Source organism: Podarcis raffonei, chromosome 1 (assembly GCF_027172205.1).
Source record: "Podarcis raffonei isolate rPodRaf1 chromosome 1, rPodRaf1.pri, whole genome shotgun sequence".
In the NCBI taxonomy this organism is placed as follows: domain Eukaryota; kingdom Metazoa; phylum Chordata; class Lepidosauria; order Squamata; family Lacertidae; genus Podarcis; species Podarcis raffonei.
Genome location: NC_070602.1, coordinates 85,518,439 through 85,541,984, shown reverse-complemented (window position 1 = coordinate 85,541,984; position 23,546 = coordinate 85,518,439). Strand labels below are relative to the sequence as shown.

Genomic DNA, 23,546 nt, shown 5'->3' with positions numbered 1-23,546 from the left:
CTAAATACATGCACAGTAAAGACAGGGACTAATTGTGTCTATTAGGAGAAGCATCTTAACAATAAGAGCAGTTCATCAATGGAACCAATGGCCTAGGGTGCAGATGGGCTCCCTATTGCTAGAGATATTCATAGCATCAAAGAACTGCACAGTTGGAAGGGACCCCAAGGGACATCTAGTCCAACCCCCTGCAATGGCAGACTCATACCTAGGAGACTGAGGATACTCTAGCTCTCAATTACTTTCTCAAGCAAGAAGTTGGACTAGGTGGGCCATCGCCAGCTTTTCCTGGGTGCAGCAGTTTATTTATTTATTTACATTTTATGCCTATTGCCCAGCTCAGGGTTGGGGAGCTTTGTCAATGTGACCATAAGGCAGGCTGCTCTCTTGGTTTTCATATCTTGATTCTTTTTGGTTTCCAATATTAAGTGATGCCTTTTGCTTTGTTCTGCCTGCTTCCCAGGGCCTTTCTGTTTCCTTCTGACCAGAGGATTGAAATGGAATACTGGGCAGAAAGCACAGAGTTTGACCCCAGCGAGCTGCATCAGATGCGGATCCAGGATAACCAGCTTTTTGCTATTTCCCCCAAGGCAGGAAAGCTTCTTCCAGGGCAAGAGCAAGCTATACACTTATCCTACAGGTACCTACATGCTGTGGTTCCTTCCTTCCCCATGTGGAAATTGATCCCAAACCCAAACGCCAAGGTCAACTCCTAATTAGCGTCCACCAGCACAAGGGCCCCTTGAGTATGCCATCTTCTGTCCTTGGGCATCATCAAGGTTGTCTTAAGTGTGACACCCAGGCAGAAAAAGTCACCATCAGTAACATAGCCTTGCACCATGAAAAAGCCAACAGCTGTATGGATTCTATTTCCTCCAAAGCCCAGTTTTTCAGTGCCCTGTTTGTAGAAAACAGGGCATTTCTAGGTGAATGTATCTGTCCAGACATATCTGTCCTTCTGGCTCTTTATGCAACAGTTCAGCTCTTAGCAGGTAAATGTATTGTCACTAATCTGCTGTTTGAGGCAGGATTCTCCTGCTTAAAAGTCTGGAACGGTTTCATCTACGTGTGTTTCTGATAGTGGTTTTTTGTTTCCCCCTGCTAGACATGATTTCATTGGCACTGATCGGCTTCCAGTCCTGCTGAAGATCTCCCATGGCCGAGAAATTCTGGTATGATACTGGGCTGAGAGGTTCAGAAACGGTCCTCACTGGTGAGGATTTCCAAAACCCTTTCCTAGAGCCAGTCAGGCTCCTTTAATGGTATAGCAGTAGGAGACATGGTTTTCCTGAAGCTGCCTTCTCTTGGATGGAGGGACAAAGGATGCCTTTTGGTATTATTATTATTATTATTATTATTATTATTATTATTATTATTGCTTTTTTCTAGAAAAATACTCACCATGAAGTTGTTATAGTAAGTGCCACACTTTTTAATAACAAAAAAGAGTGATGCCAGTAGTGTGTACTCTTGAGTACCCCCCCAAAAAAACCACTGGTTATTGTTAATTAAAATTATATCCTGTCCTGAACCCGCAGGCCTCAGGTATTCACACCTTAATCTGTCCTAGAACTACAGCTCTTCATGCATAGCCATATTTTATTTCTACTATTCTACTCCCTGCACAGTAAGGCCACATGGATGGCAGAATTTTCCCTTCAGCAAGCACTTTTCTAGGAAGCATCCTCTCATTTCCAGCTCTCTGAATCCTCCTCCTTCACGCAGAGACCTCACTTTTGGCTCACATCCTGACTAGATAACTTTGTGGAGTGCTGTGGGAAAAGATCATTCCTCCCAAGCAGAAACATGAGCCACCGTCCTTTTATTACTTCATGCCATCTTCCCTTATGCCACTCGTGTTTCCTGCATTTGGTTGTCCTCAAATTCTGAACTTTGCCTGCCTTCCCTGTTTTTTTCCTCGCTCCCCTTCGACTTGTCAGTTAGAGTCAAAGTCACCTTGTGCTCCAGTGGGCACCTTTCTCATGGCCCACTGAACCCCCACTAGGTGCCCAAGATTTCCTGTGAGAGTATTGTGTTCCCATCACCCTTTATTTTTCTTTTCCCCGCTGCCCCACTTCAGGGACCATTGTCAGCTGAAAATCCAGCCTGTTGAGCAGGCTGTGAAAACACAAGGCTTAACTGTGCCTTTGTGCAAAGCCCTTGGATGGGCTCTCTTGGCTCTGCCCATTTGGCACAGGTCTTGATGGCTGCCCAGAGGGGCAGCTGAGTGCAGGGGTCCCGGCTGGGGGGCACACATCCTAGTCAGCCAGGTGGCCAGAAACTCTTTAACTGCATGTTCCGTAAACCTCTTCAGTGGGAGAGTTAAAGAGGAGAATTCCTGATAATGCTGCCAAGTTATTCCCTGAAGTCATACTGCTTCAACTATCTTCAAAGGGCAAGAGTGAAAGACCCTTCATTTCATACTGTTACACTTTCCTCTGCATGGCCCCTCTGAGTGAAGCAAGTGCAAGGTGTCTTCTGCTTTTGTAATCCGTGTGTTTGTGATCTGCATGGTACAAACTAAGTCTATTCCTCCCCCCACCCCTACAATTATTCTGCATCTGCAGCTGAACTTTATTGGTGTGACCCTGCAAATGGAGCGCCGATACATTCACTTCACTTCAACCAAGCATATGTTCACGCCTATTGCTATTGGCACCTATGACCCTCCTAAACAGGTGAGGCATCAAAAGTCTTTCCCCCCCCCACTGCTCCCCCACTCTCCCAACAGAATGTTGTAAAGCAATGAGGAGAAAAGAAAATTCAGAGGTCCAGATCTGTATGGGCAGGTACCTCCCAAGAGGAGGAACAGTATAGAATTAAAGATAAACAGTGCTTCTGTGCACTCTGGCCTCCGTCACAGTGTTCTGTTGTGCCAGAAGTGGTTCAGTCATGTTGGCCACATGACCTGGAAAGCTGTCTGCAGACAAATGCTGCCTCCCTCAGCCTAAAAGCAAGATGAGCGCTGCACCCCATAGTCGCCTTTGACTGGATTTAACCGTCCAGAGGTCCTTTACCTTTACCTAGTATAGAATTATCAGCATGGAAAAAATTATGGAAAAACACTAAAATTCTCAGCATGTTACACAATTAGAGAAAACACCCCCCAAATGATCTTCAGATGGCATTTAACGCCCAGCAAACTGGTTAAAATGTATAAAAGAGGCTCCAACTTACGTTGGAAATGTTTAGACAAGGAGGGATCATAATCCACATGTGGTGGTAATGCGAATTTGCAAAAAAAATAATACTGGGGAATGATTTACTAAGAACTGAAGAAGATGCTTATATGTTTATTTCCCAAGAAGCCAGAAGCATTCCTGTTAGCTAAAATAGGACAGGAAATTCCAGATCAAGTAAAAAACCTCTTCCTTTATGCAACAGCAGCAGCAAGGGTACTGTATGCTAAAATGTGGAAGAAGAGGAAAACCCCGACCAAAGACCAGTGGTTGCTTAAACTAACAGAATATGTAGAATTCGCCACGATGATGGCCAAAATAAGAAATACCAAAGAGAAAAACAGTATTAAGTGAGTGGAAACAACTAGGAGTATTTCAAACGAAGCGGTATAAATATAAATTTACAAGTAGGGTTAAACATATGAACACCAGAAAACACAACAAAGAGGGAAAGGAGAGGAAGGATTGGAAAGCTTTAGGAGTTGCAGCAAACCAAAGTGACTGGGTTAGGATGTCAAGGAAAGATAGGTTGGGAAGTCCAGGTGAGAAGAGTTAGGAGATGATGTCTGTAACTGGAATAATTATAACTGACTGTAAATGAAAAATGTGCAAACAAATTAAAAAGGAAAAGGAAAAAAAGAAGTAACAGGGTGATAGGTGCAGAAGAAACGTCATACTTTGGGCGAGAGTGATGTTACAAACTATAGAGTGAGCATGGGTTTTCTAGTGCTTTTTTAAGGCCAATGCAGGCATAGGGACATTGGCGGGGGAGGACTGGTCACCAGTTGTCCTTTTCAGCAGCTACTCCATGCCATTTTAATTCATTTCCTGCAGAGGGTTCATCCAGAGTTCCGCTTGTCCCACTGCTTTCTCCGGGAAAACCTGCTATTTAGCACTGAATCAGAGCAAACGTCAGTCGGGTTTTCTGTGTATTGATGTTTGCTCCGATTCAGCGCTAAGGAAAGGGATTTCCCGCAGACAGTGGCGGGGCAAACAGAAAACCACTCAGACCCTCCGGGTCTGACAAGCACAAGCTGAAAACCACTTGGACCCATGGTTTCTAGGCCTAGGAGAAGTGGAAGTGTGGATGAGCCCAGAGACTGGAATGTCTGACTGGGGGTGGAGAACTGCTGGAGGAGCATTTGCATGGGAGAATCACTTAACACAAGAGTTCAGGACCCCACTTTTTCCCTGTTGATACTTCTCTATAAATCCCCCTCTGTTCCTGCATTTAATTTTTCTTTGTGCCCAGCAGTTAGACTACACTCAACAGTCCGCATAAGGAAAAAGTGGCACTACATGTTCATTTATCACACATTGATTGATAATAATAATAATAATAATAATAATAAATTATTTATATCCCACCCTCCCCAGCCGAAGCTGGGCTCAGGGCGGCTAACAACAATCAAATAATCAAACAATCAAATAATCAAACATTCTAAAAATATTTCATTATAAAAATTAATTAAAATCAAGTTGATGGCAACCATTAAGCAAAATTCTGTGCAGGTTGCCAGAGGAGGGAGGACCAGACATCTGGTCAGTGTGTCTGGGGCCGAGTCAGGGTAGCCATCCATCAACAGATAGAGTTGGGTGTCATCGGCATACTGATGGCAACCCAGCCCAAAACTCCGGACAAGCTGGGCGAGGGGGCGCATGATCCAGTCTCTTGCATACATATTGTGGGAGAACCTTCTTCATCCTGATTTCATCCAGTCCATTTCATTTGCCACATAGCAGAGAATGATGTAAATAAAATACCTCAAAGAGAATCCTTCTCTCATATCGTTTCCTGAACTGTTCCAAGCGTTCTGAGAAAACACTGCTGGCTGGTTAGCTGTCACAGATTGATATAGAGCTTTGGAATTCTGCTAAGGAATTTAAGATTGTAGCTGCCAGGCTTAGGTTTCCTCTAATAGGGACTACATAGTAGAAAACCCAGTAGAAGCCACACCAGACCATGTGAGCATCTTGAAAGCCAGTACTGACCAGTCTTTCCCCTCTCTTCTTGCAGATCTATGAACTGTACAATGGAGGTGCCACAACTGCAATGTATGAAATCCAAGTGGATGCTCTGATGAAAGTACAGGAAGAGAATTACCAGCATGGGGTGTTTGTCTGCCTGAATCCAAGAGGAGAGATTGGTCCAGGCTTGACAGCACACACGGAATGGATCTTTTCACCATTGGAAGCCAAAATGTACTCGGTGAGGCTGGCACCTTTAAGAACAAGCACTTTCCTTTGGGAGTTTGTGTCTCATAGCATTCCTACCTAGCTGATTAGAACTTTCTTCTTTGACTGCCCTTATTCACAAGAGTTCTAATACATTCCCATATTGTTCATTGCTGTATAACTCCTGCTGGGGCAGCTGCTTCTTGGTCCTTCCAACTTTCAGCCCCCGTTGCTGCCCCAAAGCTGCATTACAGTGTGAATTCCTAAGAATGCAAACTTGATATGTGACCAACATCTTTTTATCTGAGAGCTTTGTATGCACAGTCAGCCAAAACAAGCTCCAGGTGCATTTTAGCCTTTGCAGGATATGCTTCCCAACACACTTTTAATCAGGGCTGCCAGAAGGGCCATGGTCCCGGGTGTGGGTGGAGGGGGCATGAAGCAGGTGCCCACACACCAGCGCCCCCTCCTGGTGTCAGAGGAACCAACACTCGCCAGGCCATTTGTATTCACCTCCTTGACTTTCATTCCTTACCTTGGGCAAACATGGGAATTGTGGCAATTTCTGCTCCTGTTTCTGTTTCTGATATCCTTAATTGCCACTGGAGAATTATACAACAAACCCTTTTTAAAATGTACAAATTGGGGAGTACGGGAAGGAAGAGCTGGGCTATACACCGCTGGTTATGCCTCAGGCAAAATCTAGTGAGTGGACGTAAAATCCACACAATCACATTCTATACAATTACAGCAGTGACAAGCATACTATCTGTGAAAATTATTGTCATGTTTTCATTAGTTACAAAAGACTGCATTGTGACTGGTGGAAAAACATAGCTGCAAAGAAACACAACCTTGCAGAAAGATACATGGAGATTAACAAATGAGAAACAACTGGGCAGTCATTGCCCAAGGCCACAATGGTGCAGGAAAGCCCTAAAAGTGGGGAGAAACTCTTGGTTCGTGTGCACAGTGGCTTATCAAAAACACTAAAATTGATTAAAATGGCTCTGAACCATGCACAACCAGGGCTTAATTTGCAGAATTCAATTCAGAATCTGTTTCAGCGGTCATCTTTGGCATGTGTAAAATAATAGAAAAGAGTATCATTGAGCATGTAAAAAGCACACTTGCCTTCCTAGGACAGAGATTGTGAGCCTTATGAGCTCTGTTTTTAGATTTGAACTACCAACAGAAATCTGATTGGAACATTTCCCAGCAAAAGGTAACAGGCCTATTTTGCTTCTGTCTCTCCTTGCTTTGCTAACCCCCTTGGGCTCTGACATGAACATCCTTTCCCTGATTTAACTTGCAAGATAGCTGCTGTACTCCAACAAAGCTGTTTTTGACTCTTATTGAACACCAGAGTAAAACCAGAGCCCTTCCAGTCGCAGCTTTGTGTTTCGTTTTTCTGCCTAGGTAGAGGTACCTATCCACATCCTTGAAGGGGACTCTGCTCTGATTACCTTCCAAGGCATAGGCTTCGATCCACACGTTATGGGTGAATCAGCACAATTCGACAAAGTGGTTTGTGCTGCGACAACACCAGGTTCTGCCAAATTAACAGTGCCTGGCCTGGTAAGTATCAAAGGATGGTGTGCTTCTAGCATGGAAGAACGTTGGAGGGCATAGAACAGAGATTTCAAATTGTATGAGCCCTTGGCACCGCAAGAGCTATACTTCTCTGTGTAGTCCTGTTTCCTCTTGAGTAATGTGTTGTGTGATCCTCCTCTCACCCAAACAGCAATGGCTATCTTTGTGCAATTGGTTAATTTAAACCAGGCCTATGCAATTTGTGGTCCACAAACCACAAAATCAGTGTTGTTTTTTCTTCAAGAACCAGGCATGCAATAGTAGTCTCCTATCATACTGCAGATGTTTCTGGGTTTGCATGTTTTGAAGAACTTCTTTATGTTGTGATATGAACCAGCAGTTTTTTACTGGCTAAACCATCTGTTCAATTTGCCCTGTGCTGTTGTCTTGCCAACATGCATTCAGATTACACGAGCCTCAGTAATGCAATTTTAATTCCACTTCTGTGGCCTATTATGTTTGCGATTTCTTATTAATTTTCTGGTGCTGTTTGATTTGCTTTGTTTTAAAATGTTAGCCTCCTTGATCAACTATGATATGCCCACAAGTAAGGATGAGAAGCGCTAGGCTTTGCAAAACCCAGATTGTTGACCACTGCAAGAAAGTAACGTGCAAATGAGTCATTGCTTTTTGAGAATTGAATGCTGCTTGTTCAGTCATCTCTGGGATGACACACAATGCTCCTTTGGTAGAATTCTATGGCCAGCTTCAGATTTTGCAAGTGTGGTGTGATGGCTGCAAAAACCAAACCAAACAATTCAGTATTATTGAAAGATTCATGCCACTACTGCAACATTTGTAAATGGAAGCCACAGGGGTTGATTGGGATTGCATGATAGAATTCAAATGCCAGAGCCAGCAGCTGCAGCAGCGTGCAGCGCTGATGCAGGGATATAGCATGCTGCCCAACCAATCTCCACAGTTGCTACTTATAAATTTTATAACTATGGTGCGGAGTCCTTACCATGTAGAGCCTTTTACCAATGTTGAAACAGGCGAAGTCAGTCTAATGTGACTATATAGTATGATCCGTTATATATTCAACAGTAAGGAGGTTCTGCATGTGACACCTGAAACATTATTTGAAAGCTCACATGCTCTTTCTCCAGTGAGGCTTAAGCTTTCTCTGAAAATATATTCATCGTGGATGCAGTGGTGGTGATGGATGAGTAGAGCCATCTCTTTTTGGCCAAAGCAGGAAGTGGGGCACAGGTGGCATGGGGTAGAAAAGAACTGGGAGAGGGGGGAGAACTGGATGAGTACAGAAGGTTGTCCCCTTGAAGTAGCTGGGGTTTTGACCTATATTTGTGTGTTAACTAAGAATTCTAAATCTTACCGAGATGTTGGTGGGAGGTTTTTGAGATCCCGGTTAACCCTTTGCTTCAGCTACACTAGGAGTCTTTTCACAATCCTCCCATACGGATGCCTCCTACTAGGAAAGCATTGTTGCAATTGGATCACATCTGTAGCTGAGAGTTTTGTGAAACAGGCTGCTACCACTAATCTGTATTTTTTTAGACATGTTTCATGCATATAGTGCTGCTTAAATGTCTGCCACTGGTAGCACTGTGCTAGCTTCCTTTCACGGGGAGGGGTGGGTGGGGAAGGGGGAGACAAGAGATCCCATCTTGTTAGGATAGGGGATCACCCTCTGTTTATTCTCTTTGCAGACGGTGTACTTATCTCATCCCCGGATTTGTTTTGGCAACATCCCAGTCTACAGTAAATGCAGCCGACTCTTTTTTCTCAACAATGCCTCTGAGAATGAGGCCATTGTTTTTTCTTGGCACACTGGGACTTCCAATTCCATGGTGGTGAGCTTCATCTGTCTGCTTGCTCTTGGTCCCCTTTGGCAGTGTTGTGGCCTCTCCCACTGTCATGCTGGAGTACGGAAAGCCACATACCCTCCTGTCCTAATGGTTAGAAGCCATAGCCCTGAAAACGTTCTGGTGGGGATCCATTATGCACTGCTAATGCTTCTGACAACCACTTTCTTTGTTTCAAGGTAATGGACATTATTCCAGAGACTGGAGTTGTGCAGGCTGGGGAGAGCGTCTCATTTGTTCTCACACTGTATGCTGGTGAAGTTCCATGCTTCTACAACATAGATTTGATATGTGAGGTGAGGATTAGTGTGTACTTTAGATCATCACTTCTTTGAACAACAAAACCCAAGGATGTTGCTAGATTACTGAAATATACTCGACTCCTATTACATTACCTACTCCTATAGTACCACTGTTGCACATCACCTAGAAACTTATTGTATGAGGTGACAAATACATACAACAAATGAGGATGCTGTTGAGCAGGCATGGCTCAATTTCCCCCCTCATAATTTCTCAGGGTGCTGCAGTTGAGGTTCGTCCTCGGTCCAAACACTTGAAGTTGCTGCTCTGCAACCACCTTGTTTCCCTCTTTGATTGTGTGTTAACTAAGAATTCTAAATCTTACTGAGATGTTGGTGGGAGGTTTTTGAGATCCCGGTTAACCCTTTGCTTTGATTGGTTGGACAAGTTATTGTTTCCACACATTTGGTGTATAAGGTCAGAAAATAAAGTCAGAGTTTTGCTAGAAATTCATACTTAGAAGACAATATGTCTATAGGCAGAGCAGGTTTTTCATCATCTCAGAGTACTGAAGTAGCAGGAGTGCAAACTTGCAGAATGCTGAGTTAATCATAGGTTTGTCCCCTGTAGATTTTTACCCAGCACCCACTCGATCAGTATGAGAAAGAGCTGCAAGAATGGGAAGCTGAGAAGGCACGCCAGGCTGTGGAGTTCACCATCACAGAGAAAGACCTGGATACACAGAAGAACCTAAAACAGTTTCCAGTGGTAAGCTGGCCTTCCAGAGAGGGAGATTTTAGCACTGAAAAAAGAACAGTACAGCTTCTTTGGATGGGTTTTCTGTTCAAAGTGACACCTGCATCACATGATTCTATTGGTGTTTCGCAAGCACATGTAGGGCACAAAGTGACTTAAGTGAAGATACGCATCTTTGTAGTGGTGGACTGGTCAGGCACAAATGAGACTTGGATCCCACAATTGAGAAAGCTATGTGAGTGTTCAGACTTTACACATATGTATTTTCAGCCATCTTCTGGTTGTTTTCCCACATATAGTTTCCAAATGTAAATCGGGGGGAGACTAAAGTGATATTAAGAACCTATTAGCAACTGAGCTGCTTTCTGTGGGGCAAGCCCAAGACATTGCAGCACTTGAGGTGGAAAATCCAAGCGGCATTCTCCTCAAATTAATTAACCCAGGACACAAGCCTCCAGGAAGTTCTCCTGCACAAACCTAATTAACGACTGTTCATTTCAGTGAAACTTGCACAGGAGAAATTCCAGGCGAATTGTCCCCGTGCATTAGATCTGCCTGCTTCACACTCATAAAAACTCATCTTCTTTGCATTCATGTCAGATACAATGCTCTGCAAATTTCCTCTTCTGATGATAGCACTTGTCAGGATTCCTGCATTGGCACCTGTCCTCATCTATCTACATATGCTAATTTGCATGTTGAAAATAAAGCCAGGATGTTTAGGGCCCCTCCAGACTACCTGTTTGTTGAGCATTCATCCTTATTTGCTTGCAGGGTGTTTATATGTGCTCCTGTTAGGCGCTTGTCCATCCCACATTTCCCCTTCATGTTGCAAATGACAAAAAATCTGGGGTTTGTTAAGTGGATGTGTTGCTTTCATCCACTGTAATGGCACAAACCTAACATTCTGCTATGCACTTGATTCCCTCCCACAAAATACTGACATTCTGGAGGTGCCTTTTATATGGAGCACATTAAGGGAACAGAAAAAGAGGGGGGGACCAGTTCCATAACTGTTCTGCAGTTTTATGCAAACCGTGTCACGAGTTGGCAGATTTTCACAGACGTTTACTAAATTCCTGCCATTCAGCACAGAAATTCGAGGCCATTTCACAAGTTACGTGAAGGCAAACTTGGATTTTTGGTTAGGATACACTCAGCAGGCAGCTGCAGCCAATTACAGCTCCCTGACTAGTGTACTTGTACATATTATATGAAAAGGCATGTTATAAAGCACAGCTATATGCCTTTTCAAAAATGCAGAGGAGTCTCAGGAGGCTGTTGTTGTGAGCAGAAGAGGAGCAAGGGAGAAAAGAGTTTTGAACCTTTTCTCTGTAGGCAATTTCCTCGAAATCTCTTACACACGTTGTTGTGATTGCTATGTTTTTAACTCTGAATTTTCATTCTGTTTGCAAATTGCAGGCTATTATTGCATTAGGGAAGGAAGGAAGGAAGGAAGGAAGGAAGGAAGGAAGGATGGATTTCCCCCTATGTTGTTCCAGATTATCCATCTAGAACCTCACATGGGGCAAAGCAGTTTGAGAGAGAAAAAATGGCTGGTACAGAAAGGGTTAAACCCCTGCTCCATTGACTGTTGCTCCCCTCTGCTCAAAACTGCACCTTCCTTTGGCAGTAACAAACAAAATTGCCAGGGCTTTGTTATAAACATTTGCATATACTTTACTTTGCACCATTGAGTACCTTACTTTATGTCATTGTGTAACAGCATCATGGTTATGTTTACTATGATTTTCTTCCCTTTGTTTAGGGGGCTTCAAACTTGGCGTCAGCAAAGCTTTCTGCCACACATCCAGTGATCCGGAAATACAAGGTAATAAGTTGACTGTTACCTTCTCTGAAGTGGAATATGTTGAGATTTCTGAGGGTGACTGATAGGGCAGTGAACCAACGGGGCTCTTATTTCAGAGCTAGGATGCTTGATTAAGAATTTGGCATTTTGGTGGCAGAATGGAAGTGCCCACGCACACAGAATAATTGTGTGTTGCTATCAAAGCATTTGTTGGGTCTGTTTTGACTGTACAGCTTTTCTGTATTATTTGAAAAATGTTTTGCTGCAGGGTGGGTAGCAATCCAGTATGATGATCAGGAACAGTGCATTTTGGGGGCATATGGATTATCTAAAAACAAGAGCTAGTCCCCACCACTTTGATGTATGTGTCAGATTTCTGTCTGCCTTTCCACTACACTGCATAGTCCATTTTAAATAATGATTTTGTAGTTGTGTCCCATTACTCCCTGCTCCCCAGTGGTTTAGGTGAGCTGCCTGCCTTTTAAAAATGTTTACTGAATTACCACTTTAAATGTTGATGTGATTCAAAATCTCTTCGCATTTTTTTAAAAAATGTATTGTTTGTGTGTGGGGTGGTGGTGGTTTAATTTGCAAAACTGCTCTGGGGAGGTATGGGATCAAAAGTTACCACTACCAGCCAATCAGTGCTGTGCAAAAACAGCTTCAGCTTCCAGCCTACAGAATCAGTTTTCCTTAAGAGAGGAATTAGTCATATAGTCTAACCACAATGTGGCAAGCAGGCTTCCTGGGCACAGCAACTACCGAGAAGGGTCATCTGGTGTTTTGGAGTGTGCTGTCATCAATATGCTGAGGACACATAGTTCTGTTTCTCTGCATGGTAAACCAGTGCCTGACTTTGGTAATGGGCTGGATAAGGGTGTTGGGGTGGTTCTTCTGTCCAGAGAAGTTGCCTGTCCCATGCTGTGGAACTGTGTTTCAGCAGTGATTTTGCAAGCATCCTTGCTTTTGACTTTCTGAGGCCTCTTGAAGACTACTTGGGCCAACAGACCATTGGAGCCGTTTAATTTTGATTAGCCTTACTGATTATCTGTATTCTTGAATTTTTAATTTCATCTTTAAATGATGTTTTATGTTTGAGCAGTATATACTACCTTGATATTTTGTGATATAGCAGCACAGAAAAAAAATTCAGAATATGTATGTGTGTATATATATATATATGTGTGTGTGTGTGTGTGTGTGTGTGTGTGTGGGGTGCTTGGACGGGAATCACAATTTTGCTGAAGGAGCAGGTTCTTAGCTTGAGGGTACTTCTAAGTCCAGTACTGAGCCCCTAAGAATGGTGCGGTGAAGGTTCTGAGTAATTACTGTATTTTTTTATATATAGTCCATTCTTTTCTCCACACATTTGTGTTTGAGAGAGACAGCCTAATTCATGGGAGCACCAAGATGAAGGCTGAAAATTGGAACTGTGTATAAAACAGAGAGAAACCCCAACCTCTCTTTTAAGCAGATTTGTTCTGGTGGTGGTGGTTGTTATTTAATCTGTATACTGCCCCTCATCCAAAAAGACAGGGTGGTTTACAACATACAAATACAAAATGAGAACACAAAATACATAGTGGTGGTTGGCTTTGGAGGGCTCCAACCCACTCATTAAAGAGTGCCTTTTAAAATCTACCCCAACAGACTCTTCCACCCATTAGAAACATCCATGTGCCTAACCCTCCTGCCAGCCGCAGCCAGAGGAAGCTCACGAGGAACAAAGATGCCAGCAGGTTGTGGGTGAAGCCGGAGCCCCCCAAGCCCTTCCTCATGCACTTGGGGGTTACAGCCAGGTCACACTCAACTGATGACTACCTGGTCAACTTCCCTAATGACCTGACCCAGCACTTCCTTTTCCGGTAAGGCCTTGCCCTGTCCTCAGGTCCCCAGGGGAGATGTTGGTTCTCTGTATATTCTCCTACAAGACAAATAAATGAGATGCTGTTTGTTACAGGCACCCAAAACGGTTTCTTCAAAAAGCAATGGGTGGTATTCAATGCTGGTCTTACTCAGAGTAGACCTGGTGAAGTTAATGGACATTATTATTATTATTATTAATTTATATACAGTGGTACCTCAGGTTACATATGCTTCAGGTTACATATGCTTCAGGTTACAGACTCCGCTAACCCAGAAATAGTACAATAACAAAAAAAATTTAAAAACGTAACAATTAAAAAGTTAAAATAATAAAATCACAAGTTCAGTTCAGGGGGAGCTTGCTTTACAACATGACCAGCATATTAATTTCAACTGGTCTACACCATCTACTCTAGGTAGGACTTAGCTGAATACAACCCAATGCATAAGGAAATTGTGAATCTTGCGTAAATCTCACTCTTACGAAAGCTGCTTTACATGTTGTTTTTCTTAACATTTGTATGTTGGAATTGAGAAAAGCAGTGTGTGAGTCTGATTCCTTCCAATCCACTGCTGTGGATTGTGGGGAAATGTAACAAACTGAGCCAGAGGACAAAAATCTTGTTGGCTTGTTTCTAGAGACCCTGTGGTTCATGGCACTTTAATTCTCCTTGTTGTCCTCTTTCCAGCCAACTTAAGAAGACGACAATCAGAAGGAATACGCTGAGCAGGAGCAGAAGCAGGAGCAGGAGCAGGAGCAAGAGCGGATCTCCAAGTTTGATGGCGTTAGCAAGCTGCACGGAACAGGAGGCACAGCTAGTGACAGACATGCTGTCGACAGTGATCAAGTGGGTGGCTCCTCAACCAGAATACTGCTGTTCAAAGGCAGAATATGCTTTCATAACAGTCTGCTCAGATGCATAGAATTGCAAGGCTAGGTGTTTGCATTTGTCACATTTGCCTTCTCTTCCTCTAAGGTGGTCAGCAATAGTGTACAGGAGTTATTACACTGTGCCCTCACAGTAATCCCGTGAGGTGGGGAAAGGCCATAGGGAATGGGTGTGGCAGGGTACATGCTTGGCATGCAAAAGGTCCCAAGTTCAATTCATGGCATCTCCCGGAAGGGCTGGGGAAAGACTCCTGTAGACTCTCCAACTCTGGAGAGCTGTTGCAAGTCAGTGTAGTCAATAATGAGCCACATGGGCTCTGGTTAAGGCAGATTCCTATGCTCTTGCGTGAATTAGGCTGAGACTTGGCATTATCCAAGGCAACAGAGTGAACCTCATGACTGAATGGAGATTTGAAAGTCAGGTCGTCCTGGTCCAAGTCCACTTCATTGTAGTGACTAAGTAACATGGAGGTAAATTAGTTCAAATTCCTGCAGGAAAGGGAAGATTTAATCAATTGTGGACATAGGGTGATTATTATTATTATTATTATTATTATTATTATTATTATTATTATTTAATTTGTATACTGCCCTTCACCCAAAGATCTCAGGGTGGTTCACAACAGAAAAATACAAAATACATAAAACAAAGACAAACCAATAACCTCCCTCCCACAAACACATTAAAAAAGCTATCAAGTGTTAACCAGCCAAGCACCTGGTTTTTGCCTAGTGCCAAAAGGTGAAGGGACCAGACAAGCCTCGCTAAGGAGAGCATTCCACAAATGGGGAGCCACCACAAAAAGGCCCATTCTTGTGTTGCCACCCTCCAGACCTCTTATGAAGGAGGCACATGAAGAAGGGCCTCAAATGATGATCACAGGGTCAAGGTCAGTTCATATGGGGAGTGGGTAGTCTTTTGAGCTTTTGCATCTTTTGTTCTGCTTTCTTGCTGATAATTCACCATGACATCTCACTGCAGCCAATTTTACTAATTTGGTGTGATGTGGGGGAACCTACATTCAGGGAAGACTTCCAATACCTTTTCCCTACACGTATCCCTTCGGATGTATACCTGGATAGTCTCAAGGGGACGCTGGCTTTTCATATTCCCAGGGTTTGGGGGCAGAGGGCAACAGTGTGACAAAGGCAGCCAGCTCTGTCTTTCATTCCAAAGTGAATTCTCTCCTGACATTCTAGGGGGCTGCTGGAGGAAAGCCAGTTCCAGGAAGCAGTGATCAGAAGCCTAGCAGAGCCCACACCCTACTTCTGCCAGTTCTGGAGTGAGGAGTCAGCCAAACAAAAGCACAGCCCAGGTGGTACCTCTACAACACCAACTTCCCCAGAGTTTAGCCCTAAGTGTAGAGCAGAAGATGAAGATGCTGGAGGAGTACAAGAGAGATCTCCTACAGAAACTTCAGAAGCTCAAGAGAGTCTAAGTGTCATTATTCGGAAGGAACAATTCCGGGAGCAGAAAGAAACCATTATCAGGTGAGCCAAATTGAGGGGCATATCTAAGTAGGGGTTCTCAGCAAAATAGCTATATTCTGGTGACAATACTTAAGTAATGTGAACGATGCACAGAACAATGGGCAGGATTCAACAATGTTTTTGAGCTAGTGTCCCGACTTAAAAAATATTTAAAAGAATGTCACTCATTCCATGTCCCTGCGGCTCACCTGTGTCCTTAAAATGCTAACTCTTGCCACAATATCCCAAATTTCAAAATATTGCAAAGCAACACACTTTAGGTTATATTCCGCACATGGGATGCATTTCTCTTCCTCAACAAAAGCCAAAAGCAGCCATTCATGTCTGTGGGAGAAAGTAAAGCAGCTATAATTGGAGACATTGAAGAGGTAGTGCAAAACTTGGCCTCATCCCTGATGTTGAGCCCATCAGTATCTGAGATGGAGGGATGGTTTTTTCCCTCCACTCCAGTATATTCTCTTTAGAAAGCAAAGGGACAAATACATTTCTATGGGAGAAAGAAATGAGACTGCAGTCTGGCACATACTTGAGCTAGGGACAAAATTTACTCCCTTCCCTGACAGGGCTGTTGCTTTTCTTTTGCCCATAGAAGTGAGCAACCCCTGACTTCTATGGACATCTAAGAGAAAAAGTAAATACAATCCATCACAGTGATGATCCTACTACTCTGAAGTTGAGAAGGATTCCAGTGTATTAGAGAGAAGCAATGAATCTGTGCCTAAGCTTCAGCCTAGAACCTCTCTTACATTTACTAGCCTGGTGTGTGTGTGTGCTGGTACTTTCTGAGTCCCATCATAGACATTCAGTTCTATATATGGATTCATCTATTCATCTGTCCTGTCTGTGAACACACCCTTTCAATAAAACTGGTTTAGCTTTTTTTCATTCAGGCCAGTGTGCCTTTGGTTTGTTAGAACTTTGCCAACTTGTCAGCTATGCTATTAAAAAGGTAGCAAGTAGGGTGGGCACTATTCTGTAGTACCATTCTGTAAGCATGCTTGGAAGCACCAACTTCCCTGGACAGGGAGAACTGAAATGCTCTTTTCTCTAAAGGTTGCCAGCATTTTCAAATCTGACTGAGATGGTGCTGGAAAACACCATCAGAAACGTTCTGGTGGAGGCCAGTCGTGGGGAGGTAGTGCTGACAGCACGACCCAGAATCATTGCACTCCCTACTGTTTTCTCCCAAAAGTGAGTAACGGGGTATGGAATAATAATAATAATAATAATAATTAATAATAATAATAAATTATTTCATTTTTGTATGAGCCTAGAACAAAAGGATAGAAGAACTTGGTTGATGCCTCTTTAGTAACTATGAAAGCTTAGTAGCAGAGGGTCATTTATGTCCTTGTGGTTGAAATGTTCATCCCTCTTTTCTTTTGTATGCTATTGGATTCCTTTTTTGATTGTCTCACCTTGTGGTGTGATTGGCCTGCTCAATGGCCACAGAATGGAAGCACAAAAGATGAGGAAAATGTTGAAGTTAAAGGAGATGGTGAATAAAGGGAAAGAAGGTCTGGGGGAGGAAGAGGTGTAGTGTGGGGAGTGCTGTGGGTGCTGTGGCCTCAGGTGCAATTTTGAGAGGGGTCTGCGCAAACAGATGACCCCACAGTAGGCTCCTTCCTTGGCTGTGGTGCTTGTCCAGGGGAGGAGAGCCAAGTGAGTGGGCAATAGCACTGCCACCCACCCTCCTTGACTGTGGCACTCCTTATGCCCAGCGGCAGCAGCTCTGCTGGTGGGTTACTTCTGACCCGGCAGCAGAAAGCAGAAGTGTTGGTGGCAATGCTGCCACGCACCCTCCTTGGTTGTGAGGCGCTTTACGCCTGGCTGCAGTAGCAGGCATGACCTGGTGGCGGAGGGCAGGAGAGTGGGCAGCAGCTTCCCTGGCACTTCCAGCATACACTCCGCTGCTGGCCAGAGGAGACTGGTAAGAGGTAAAAGCAGTAAGGAATCCACTAAGGTTAAGCCTGGAGAGGTGTGCATCAGTCAGAACAGAAGGTTCTCATGGTACCTGCTGCTACACAAGGAAATCAAGCAAGAAGGTATGAGAAGTGTGCCATTGGGATCCTGTTAGGTGGTATCTTCCCAAAGTCTCTAGCAAAGAACATGCCCAGCCATGTTTTTTTAAAGTCAGAAACTGGACCTGGGGCTTTAGAATACTTTCTTTAGTATTATGAAGTTGTAAAAACTGAAATGGAGCTTTTTATTTCAGAACTATCAGTCCCATTGCTCCAATGCACAAACCGTCTCTGCTCCACCCCACCACAGCACCACTGACCTGTGCCTCCAGAGAGAACAAGGACTCTGAAGGGCAGCGGCACATCATCTTGCCCCCCTAGGGGCTTGGAGAACTCTGGTACCACACAAGTCCAGTATTCACATCTGGCTAGTCCCTGTAGGAGCCATGGTGCTACTGGAAAGCTGCTTTCTTGGAGGTGGGTCAAAGGAGAAGTGACTTGCAGAGAAAGCTATGTGACCCTACCCTATTCAATAATAGCACAGGATCTTTATCATGCAGCCTTCAAAATACAACTCTGGTTTGCACTAAAGCAGAAGTGGTTTCACTTGTGCCATGTGAGAGAGAGATTATTTTTTCAAATTAAGATGACTTTGTTTTCATCTTGGGAAGCCTCTTGTATTGTAAGTGTTCAACTTTCCCTCCACCAAGGGGCAGTGCAGTCTAATTTGTCAGCGCTCCAGCCTCCGCAGAGGACAGCACAGGGTGCACTTTTCCTTGCTGCTACGATTCCTACATAATGAAATCTGGCAACCAGATATGCAAGCCACAAAGCCTTTCTGAACACTAGGAACCAAGATTAAAATAACACAAACTTGACGGAAAGCCAACTGGGGTGGCCTGAGCCTCAGCATGCAGCTGTTTAAGAAGCAGGCTGTTTATGGAGAGACTCTTCATTCTGTCATTCCTTTTTAGTTTCCAGGAGCTAGAGGTCTGCAAACCTTGAAGGTGTTGTTGTTTTTTAAGGCTAGATCACCACACAAACATTCTCAGATTGCTATACATTGTCTGGCTTGGGCCACTGAGCTCTGTAACAGCAGCGTGTTGCAGTTTCTAAACATCACCAAATATACTCTCCTAGCAGCTTGATTTGCATCTTTCTAAGATCTCTTTTGAGTGTCCTGTTTTTGAATTTGCAGGCGTATCTATCCAAAATGTGTTCTAAGTGTAAGACAAAATTGTTAGCATAACCTCAACACACATAAGCATCTATGAAAACTGGAACAAAGAATTTGAAGTGTGAGAGGTAGCATGATCTGTTCTCTGTTAAGCAGCAACCAGCCAGCAGACTGACAATAAACCAACGGGTACACCATTCACTGCAATGTCTTGTGTGCAAAAGCTTTACCTCATTATAGAATTATAAACTTTTCTGTGAATGGTGTGGACAGTAGTCTTGCCTTATCTCTTTAGGTTAATGTAATGACTATCATCCTTGATCAACACCCCCCTTTTTTTGACAATGCTGAATTGCCATTGTGCCAAACCCATCCATTTGCCAGAGTTGCCTTGTTCATTTTTAGCAAAGATTTTAACTTATTTCACCATCTCCTCTCAAGGGTGCCTGGCCGCAATCATTGGGGTATGTGTGGTGGTCTAAATTCAGAATTTATTGAGAAAAGCAACCACTCCCCCAATTTCCAAACATGCAATTTTAGGAGGAAGATATGGGTATGAACAGGGCACGTGCAAAGGTTTCTGCAAGGTTGGTGAGAGCAAAAAAAATTAAATGAAATGTGACAGGGCATGATGTACAGACATACCTTCAGGATGACAAATTCCATGCAACCAAATATTGTGCTTCTGTTTCTGGAGCAGAGGTTCCTGTGACTAAAACAGCATGAGAAGAGTACTGAAAACAGTGGCTTTATTCAAACAGCAGTTTAGTTCAACAATGAACACTTTTGTTCCCACCACACTGTCAGTACTCAAGTAGCAACTTCAACAATATCTTCAAGAACTCTCACCATCACAGACTTCTCATGCCACCTTAGAAGGGGGACTTAATACCTAAGCCCATAAGCCTTTTAAAAACAAAGTATTTGTACTGCAGCTAATTTATTTCAGAAAGTCTGAATTGGCTTTAATTTGGCATATATAGGGCGGCTCTTTTTTCGTGGGTATCATTACCAGGGCAACAGCTCTATTAGCCACTTGGTAGTATTTAGGTGTCAAATGGAGACAGCCTAGGAAGAATCTCAAGAGAAAGAAAGCACAGGGGCAGCTATCTATTGTGGCTGGATTGGAAACACTTAGAGAGGATGCAGCCAAAGCGGCCGTGTCCATGCTGCTTAGCAGCATGTGAACAGCAGTATCTTCCCTGTTGCGCAGGTGATGGCTGAAGCTTGGTGGGAAAGGTGGGCAGGGGTGGGTGCACTGCATGGAGAACAGCCATGGGTTGCGTACACATGAACTGGAATATGGTCTGATGTGATCAAATTATTGGGGAAGCTGGCTGCTCGAGGCCTCGCTGTTATTAGTAAAGCACCTCTGCTCTGTTCTTTAGCCTGCACATTGCTTCTCTTTTCTGTGAGCTGCCTTGAGAGGGAGACTAACTAAACCCAAGAGAGAGCCCCAGAGCCAAGCTATGCCATAGCTTCATTATGTGATGGCAAGCAGCACCATTCTAGGCCCTCAAAAGGAAGCTGAGCATGGAGCCTCCAAGCTGTGGAGCTTCAGGGCCAAACGAACATGACAATAATTGTGTGAATGCAATTACTGTGCACTTCCCCCTCCTTATGTAAATAGCAGTCACAGTCTGAGGATCCTGTTAGATGTGGAGAGCAGTTTAACACTTTGCCTTCCTGCCACATTCCTAGTCCCAAAAATGCCTTTCTGAAGCTGCTATTTGTATTTCAAGTGTAGAAACATATCTCTCTCTCTCTCTCTCTCTCTCTCTCTCTCTCTCTCTCTCTCTCTCTCTCGTTTTTAAGTCTGGGTCAGCAGCAAGGAAGCTGAAGAGTTAAACTCACCCCTCTCTCCCCACATGGTCCCATGGTTAAGCTTCTTCCTGGCTGATGTACATAACTGAAAAGAAAAGTGTACATTAATTGTAGTCATGTAATTAACATCTAGTTGGCAGTCAAGTTTAGCCCTGTGACTGTCTTGCTTACTCCCTTGCAGGATCACAAAAATAAACCAACTCATGTTTGAACCACAAAGTGCTGTTCTATTGTAACAGAATAATGCTGAATAAGAAACAAATAAGTGCTTTATGCAGCCAGGATCTGGTGCCTTGCCAGCAATCTAGCTTCCTGGAATTGCTGCTGGAATTGCTGTTTGCCATGAGATAGTTTCTCAGGGAGAAAAAAACCCTTGCCCAATCTGGGGGGAAAGGGTATTAGCTAGACACCAACCTTTGCTCCTGTGCCTTTAACATAAGTTTGAACAGATGTTGGTTGTGAAAATGATTGCCTTTCTAGCTTGACAAGCTGCTTCTACACATCACACATCAAGCAACAGTTAAAAAGCACAAGAGCAGGCCAGGTTGAATGTGTTTGTATTTGGTCAGCTGGCAACCCCACAAGCCATGATGCAATCACTGTAGGCAATCTGACTCCCAGCCTTGACTATCTATTCTACCTTATTCACTCCTGCCCCCCCTCTGGGAAAACACACCTTTCTTAGTTTGTCTATTATCTCCCCACCCACTGCAACACTGCTTTTAGCTCTCATTTGCCCTTTAGTATCCCCTAGACACCCAAGCTTCATTCATTTTTTATTCTCTATTCTAAAGAGCATTATATATTGTCAGTGGCTCTTCATTGTTGAAATAATTGTGACTGGTCATACAAAAACACAGAATTATAAAAATACTTCTGTTCAAATGTACTGAGAGGGGAAACAACTTGCTCATTTGTATGAACCATGTTTCATACGTTTCCAAGCACAATTCAAAGTGTTGGTGCTGACCTTTAAAGCCCTAAACGGCCTTGGTCCTGTATACCTGAAGGAGCGTCTCCACCCCCAACGTTCAGCCCGGACACTTGAGATCCAGCACCGAGGGCCTTCTGGCAGTTCCCTCATTGCGAGAAGTGAGGTTACAGGGAACCAGACAGAGGGCCTTCTCAGTAGTGGCGCCTGCCCTGTGGAACACCACCCCCTTCAGATGCGAAGGAAATAAGCAGTTATCCTATCTTTAAAAGACATCTGAAGGCAGCCCTGTTTAGGGAAGTTTTTAATATTTAATGCTGTACTGTTTTTAACACTTGACTGGGAGCCGTCCAGAGTGGCTGGGGAAACTCAGCCAGATGGGCGGGGTATAAATTATTATTATTACCACAGGCCTGTAAACAGAGCAATCCAATGCATGTCTACTCAGAAGTAAGTCCCTCTGAGTTCAGTGGAGCTTGCTCTCAGGTAAGTGTGTATAGGATCATAGCCTAAATGTGTAAAGGTTTATCAATACACAAATTATCTCCTGATAAATTGATTCTGGATATATGGTTAAAAAATCAAGATTATGAGGATGAGGTTTTAAATATGTATTATGTAGAAGAGATAAAACACCATGATAAAAATTTAATGTTTTAGGATTCACAGAGTCTAATTGTTAGTTCCATTCTGCTTTGTCTTGTACAAAATTTATGTAATGGGGAACAATGACAGGAACATGCACTGATACGAAGACAAACCCCTATTTGCTTTTGTTTTCTACTATCTTCTACTATTAAAAGACTAACAATGTAAAGAAATTTTGGAAGATTATAGTCTAATATCCTGTGAATTGCTATATAAAAGGGTGTGAAATCTCTTCATAGCTCCAAAAGAAGATGGATTTTGCATCTATCTCAGATGCAGGGCTGGATTGTGACCTGCATAATTTCAGTCTCCAGTTTATATTGTGCAATCTGGATTACAGCTTGCAAAAAAAATGATGCAGCTTTTGTAGGATCATAATTCACAAAATGTGGGAGTGTGTTGAGAAAGAAAAGGATTAACCAACATATATGGAGCATCTTTCATAACTTCATGCAACAATTTTGAACGTATCTAACATATGAGGTGAGGTGTTTAGCCAACAATCTTCCACTGTTTTCATACACTTCCTAAAATTTACAGTAACATTTAGTTCATTTTAACTGTTGCTTTCACATAGTGCACATTCCTGCTTGGTTTTCCATCAGTGGTTATGCCCACCAGAAGCCCAGACCCTTTGCACAATTGAATATCCTTTTCCTCCCCATACATACTGTTTCTCAAAGAGTAGCCTTTTGTCCATCGTTGGTCCTCTTGTTAAAGGGGTGTGTACAGACATCCAGGTTTTTTTGGCAAATCACCCCACCCTGGAGCGTTTTGATTGTGGAACACAGTTGTCCTTCCTTCACACTGAGGCTCTGCAACAGGGAAAACCGGTTTTACCAGTACACAGTCTTCTTGTTGCTGGCAAATCTCCTACCCTAACTCTGTAAGCAATATTTTTTTATTAATTGAAGTGTGTTCTTGTGTAATCGTCATGGGCACATGTGCCTATGACATCACTTATGACAATCAACGCCCCAAGCAATTGTAATGAATTTTAAAGGGTTAGATCCTCATTCCTGATTTCAATGGAAAATGACTATCCGTATTCCCTGGTGCCCTGCTGGTTCCCCAGATTCAAAACCCATCTTTCCCTCTCTACACTGGAACACCCCCCCCCCTTTGTTTAAAGCAGTGATGGCCAAACTTGGCCCTCCAGCTGTTTTGGGACTACAAC

The 23,546-nt window shown here is 43.4% G+C and overlaps 1 protein-coding gene and 1 long non-coding RNA gene across 7 annotated transcripts in view; one reads left to right on the top strand and one right to left on the bottom strand.

The window, feature by feature from the left end:
* Window positions 1–19,232, top strand: part of CFAP65 (cilia and flagella associated protein 65) — a 43,807-nt gene extending 24,575 nt beyond the window's left edge. For 5 of the 6 annotated variants that reach the window (XM_053401452.1, XM_053401427.1, XM_053401437.1 and 2 more), the window contains 14 exons: window positions 464–640; window positions 1,106–1,172; window positions 2,568–2,678; window positions 5,197–5,388; window positions 6,774–6,932; window positions 8,618–8,761; window positions 8,953–9,069; window positions 9,647–9,784; window positions 11,541–11,603; window positions 13,233–13,447; window positions 14,138–14,296; window positions 15,538–15,828; window positions 16,882–17,019; window positions 18,044–19,232. In XM_053401452.1, coding sequence (XP_053257427.1) covers window positions 464–640; window positions 1,106–1,172; window positions 2,568–2,678; window positions 5,197–5,388; window positions 6,774–6,932; window positions 8,618–8,761; window positions 8,953–9,069; window positions 9,647–9,784; window positions 11,541–11,603; window positions 13,233–13,447; window positions 14,138–14,296; window positions 15,538–15,828; window positions 16,882–17,019; window positions 18,044–18,170 — 2,098 coding nt within the window. In that variant the 3' untranslated portion in view covers window positions 18,171–19,232. The remainder of the gene's footprint in view (window positions 1–463; window positions 641–1,105; window positions 1,173–2,567; window positions 2,679–5,196; window positions 5,389–6,773; window positions 6,933–8,617; window positions 8,762–8,952; window positions 9,070–9,646; window positions 9,785–11,540; window positions 11,604–13,232; window positions 13,448–14,137; window positions 14,297–15,537; window positions 15,829–16,881; window positions 17,020–18,043) is intronic. The other variant, XM_053401457.1, reaches the window with a different exon arrangement.
* Window positions 16,102–23,320, bottom strand: LOC128420251 (uncharacterized). The gene is made up of 4 exons (XR_008332005.1): window positions 23,041–23,320; window positions 20,821–20,875; window positions 19,612–19,678; window positions 16,102–16,152 (listed from the first exon to the last, which is right to left on the bottom strand). It is a non-coding gene; the product is annotated as an uncharacterized LOC128420251 (long non-coding RNA).
* Window positions 23,321–23,546: the final 226 nt, after the last annotated feature.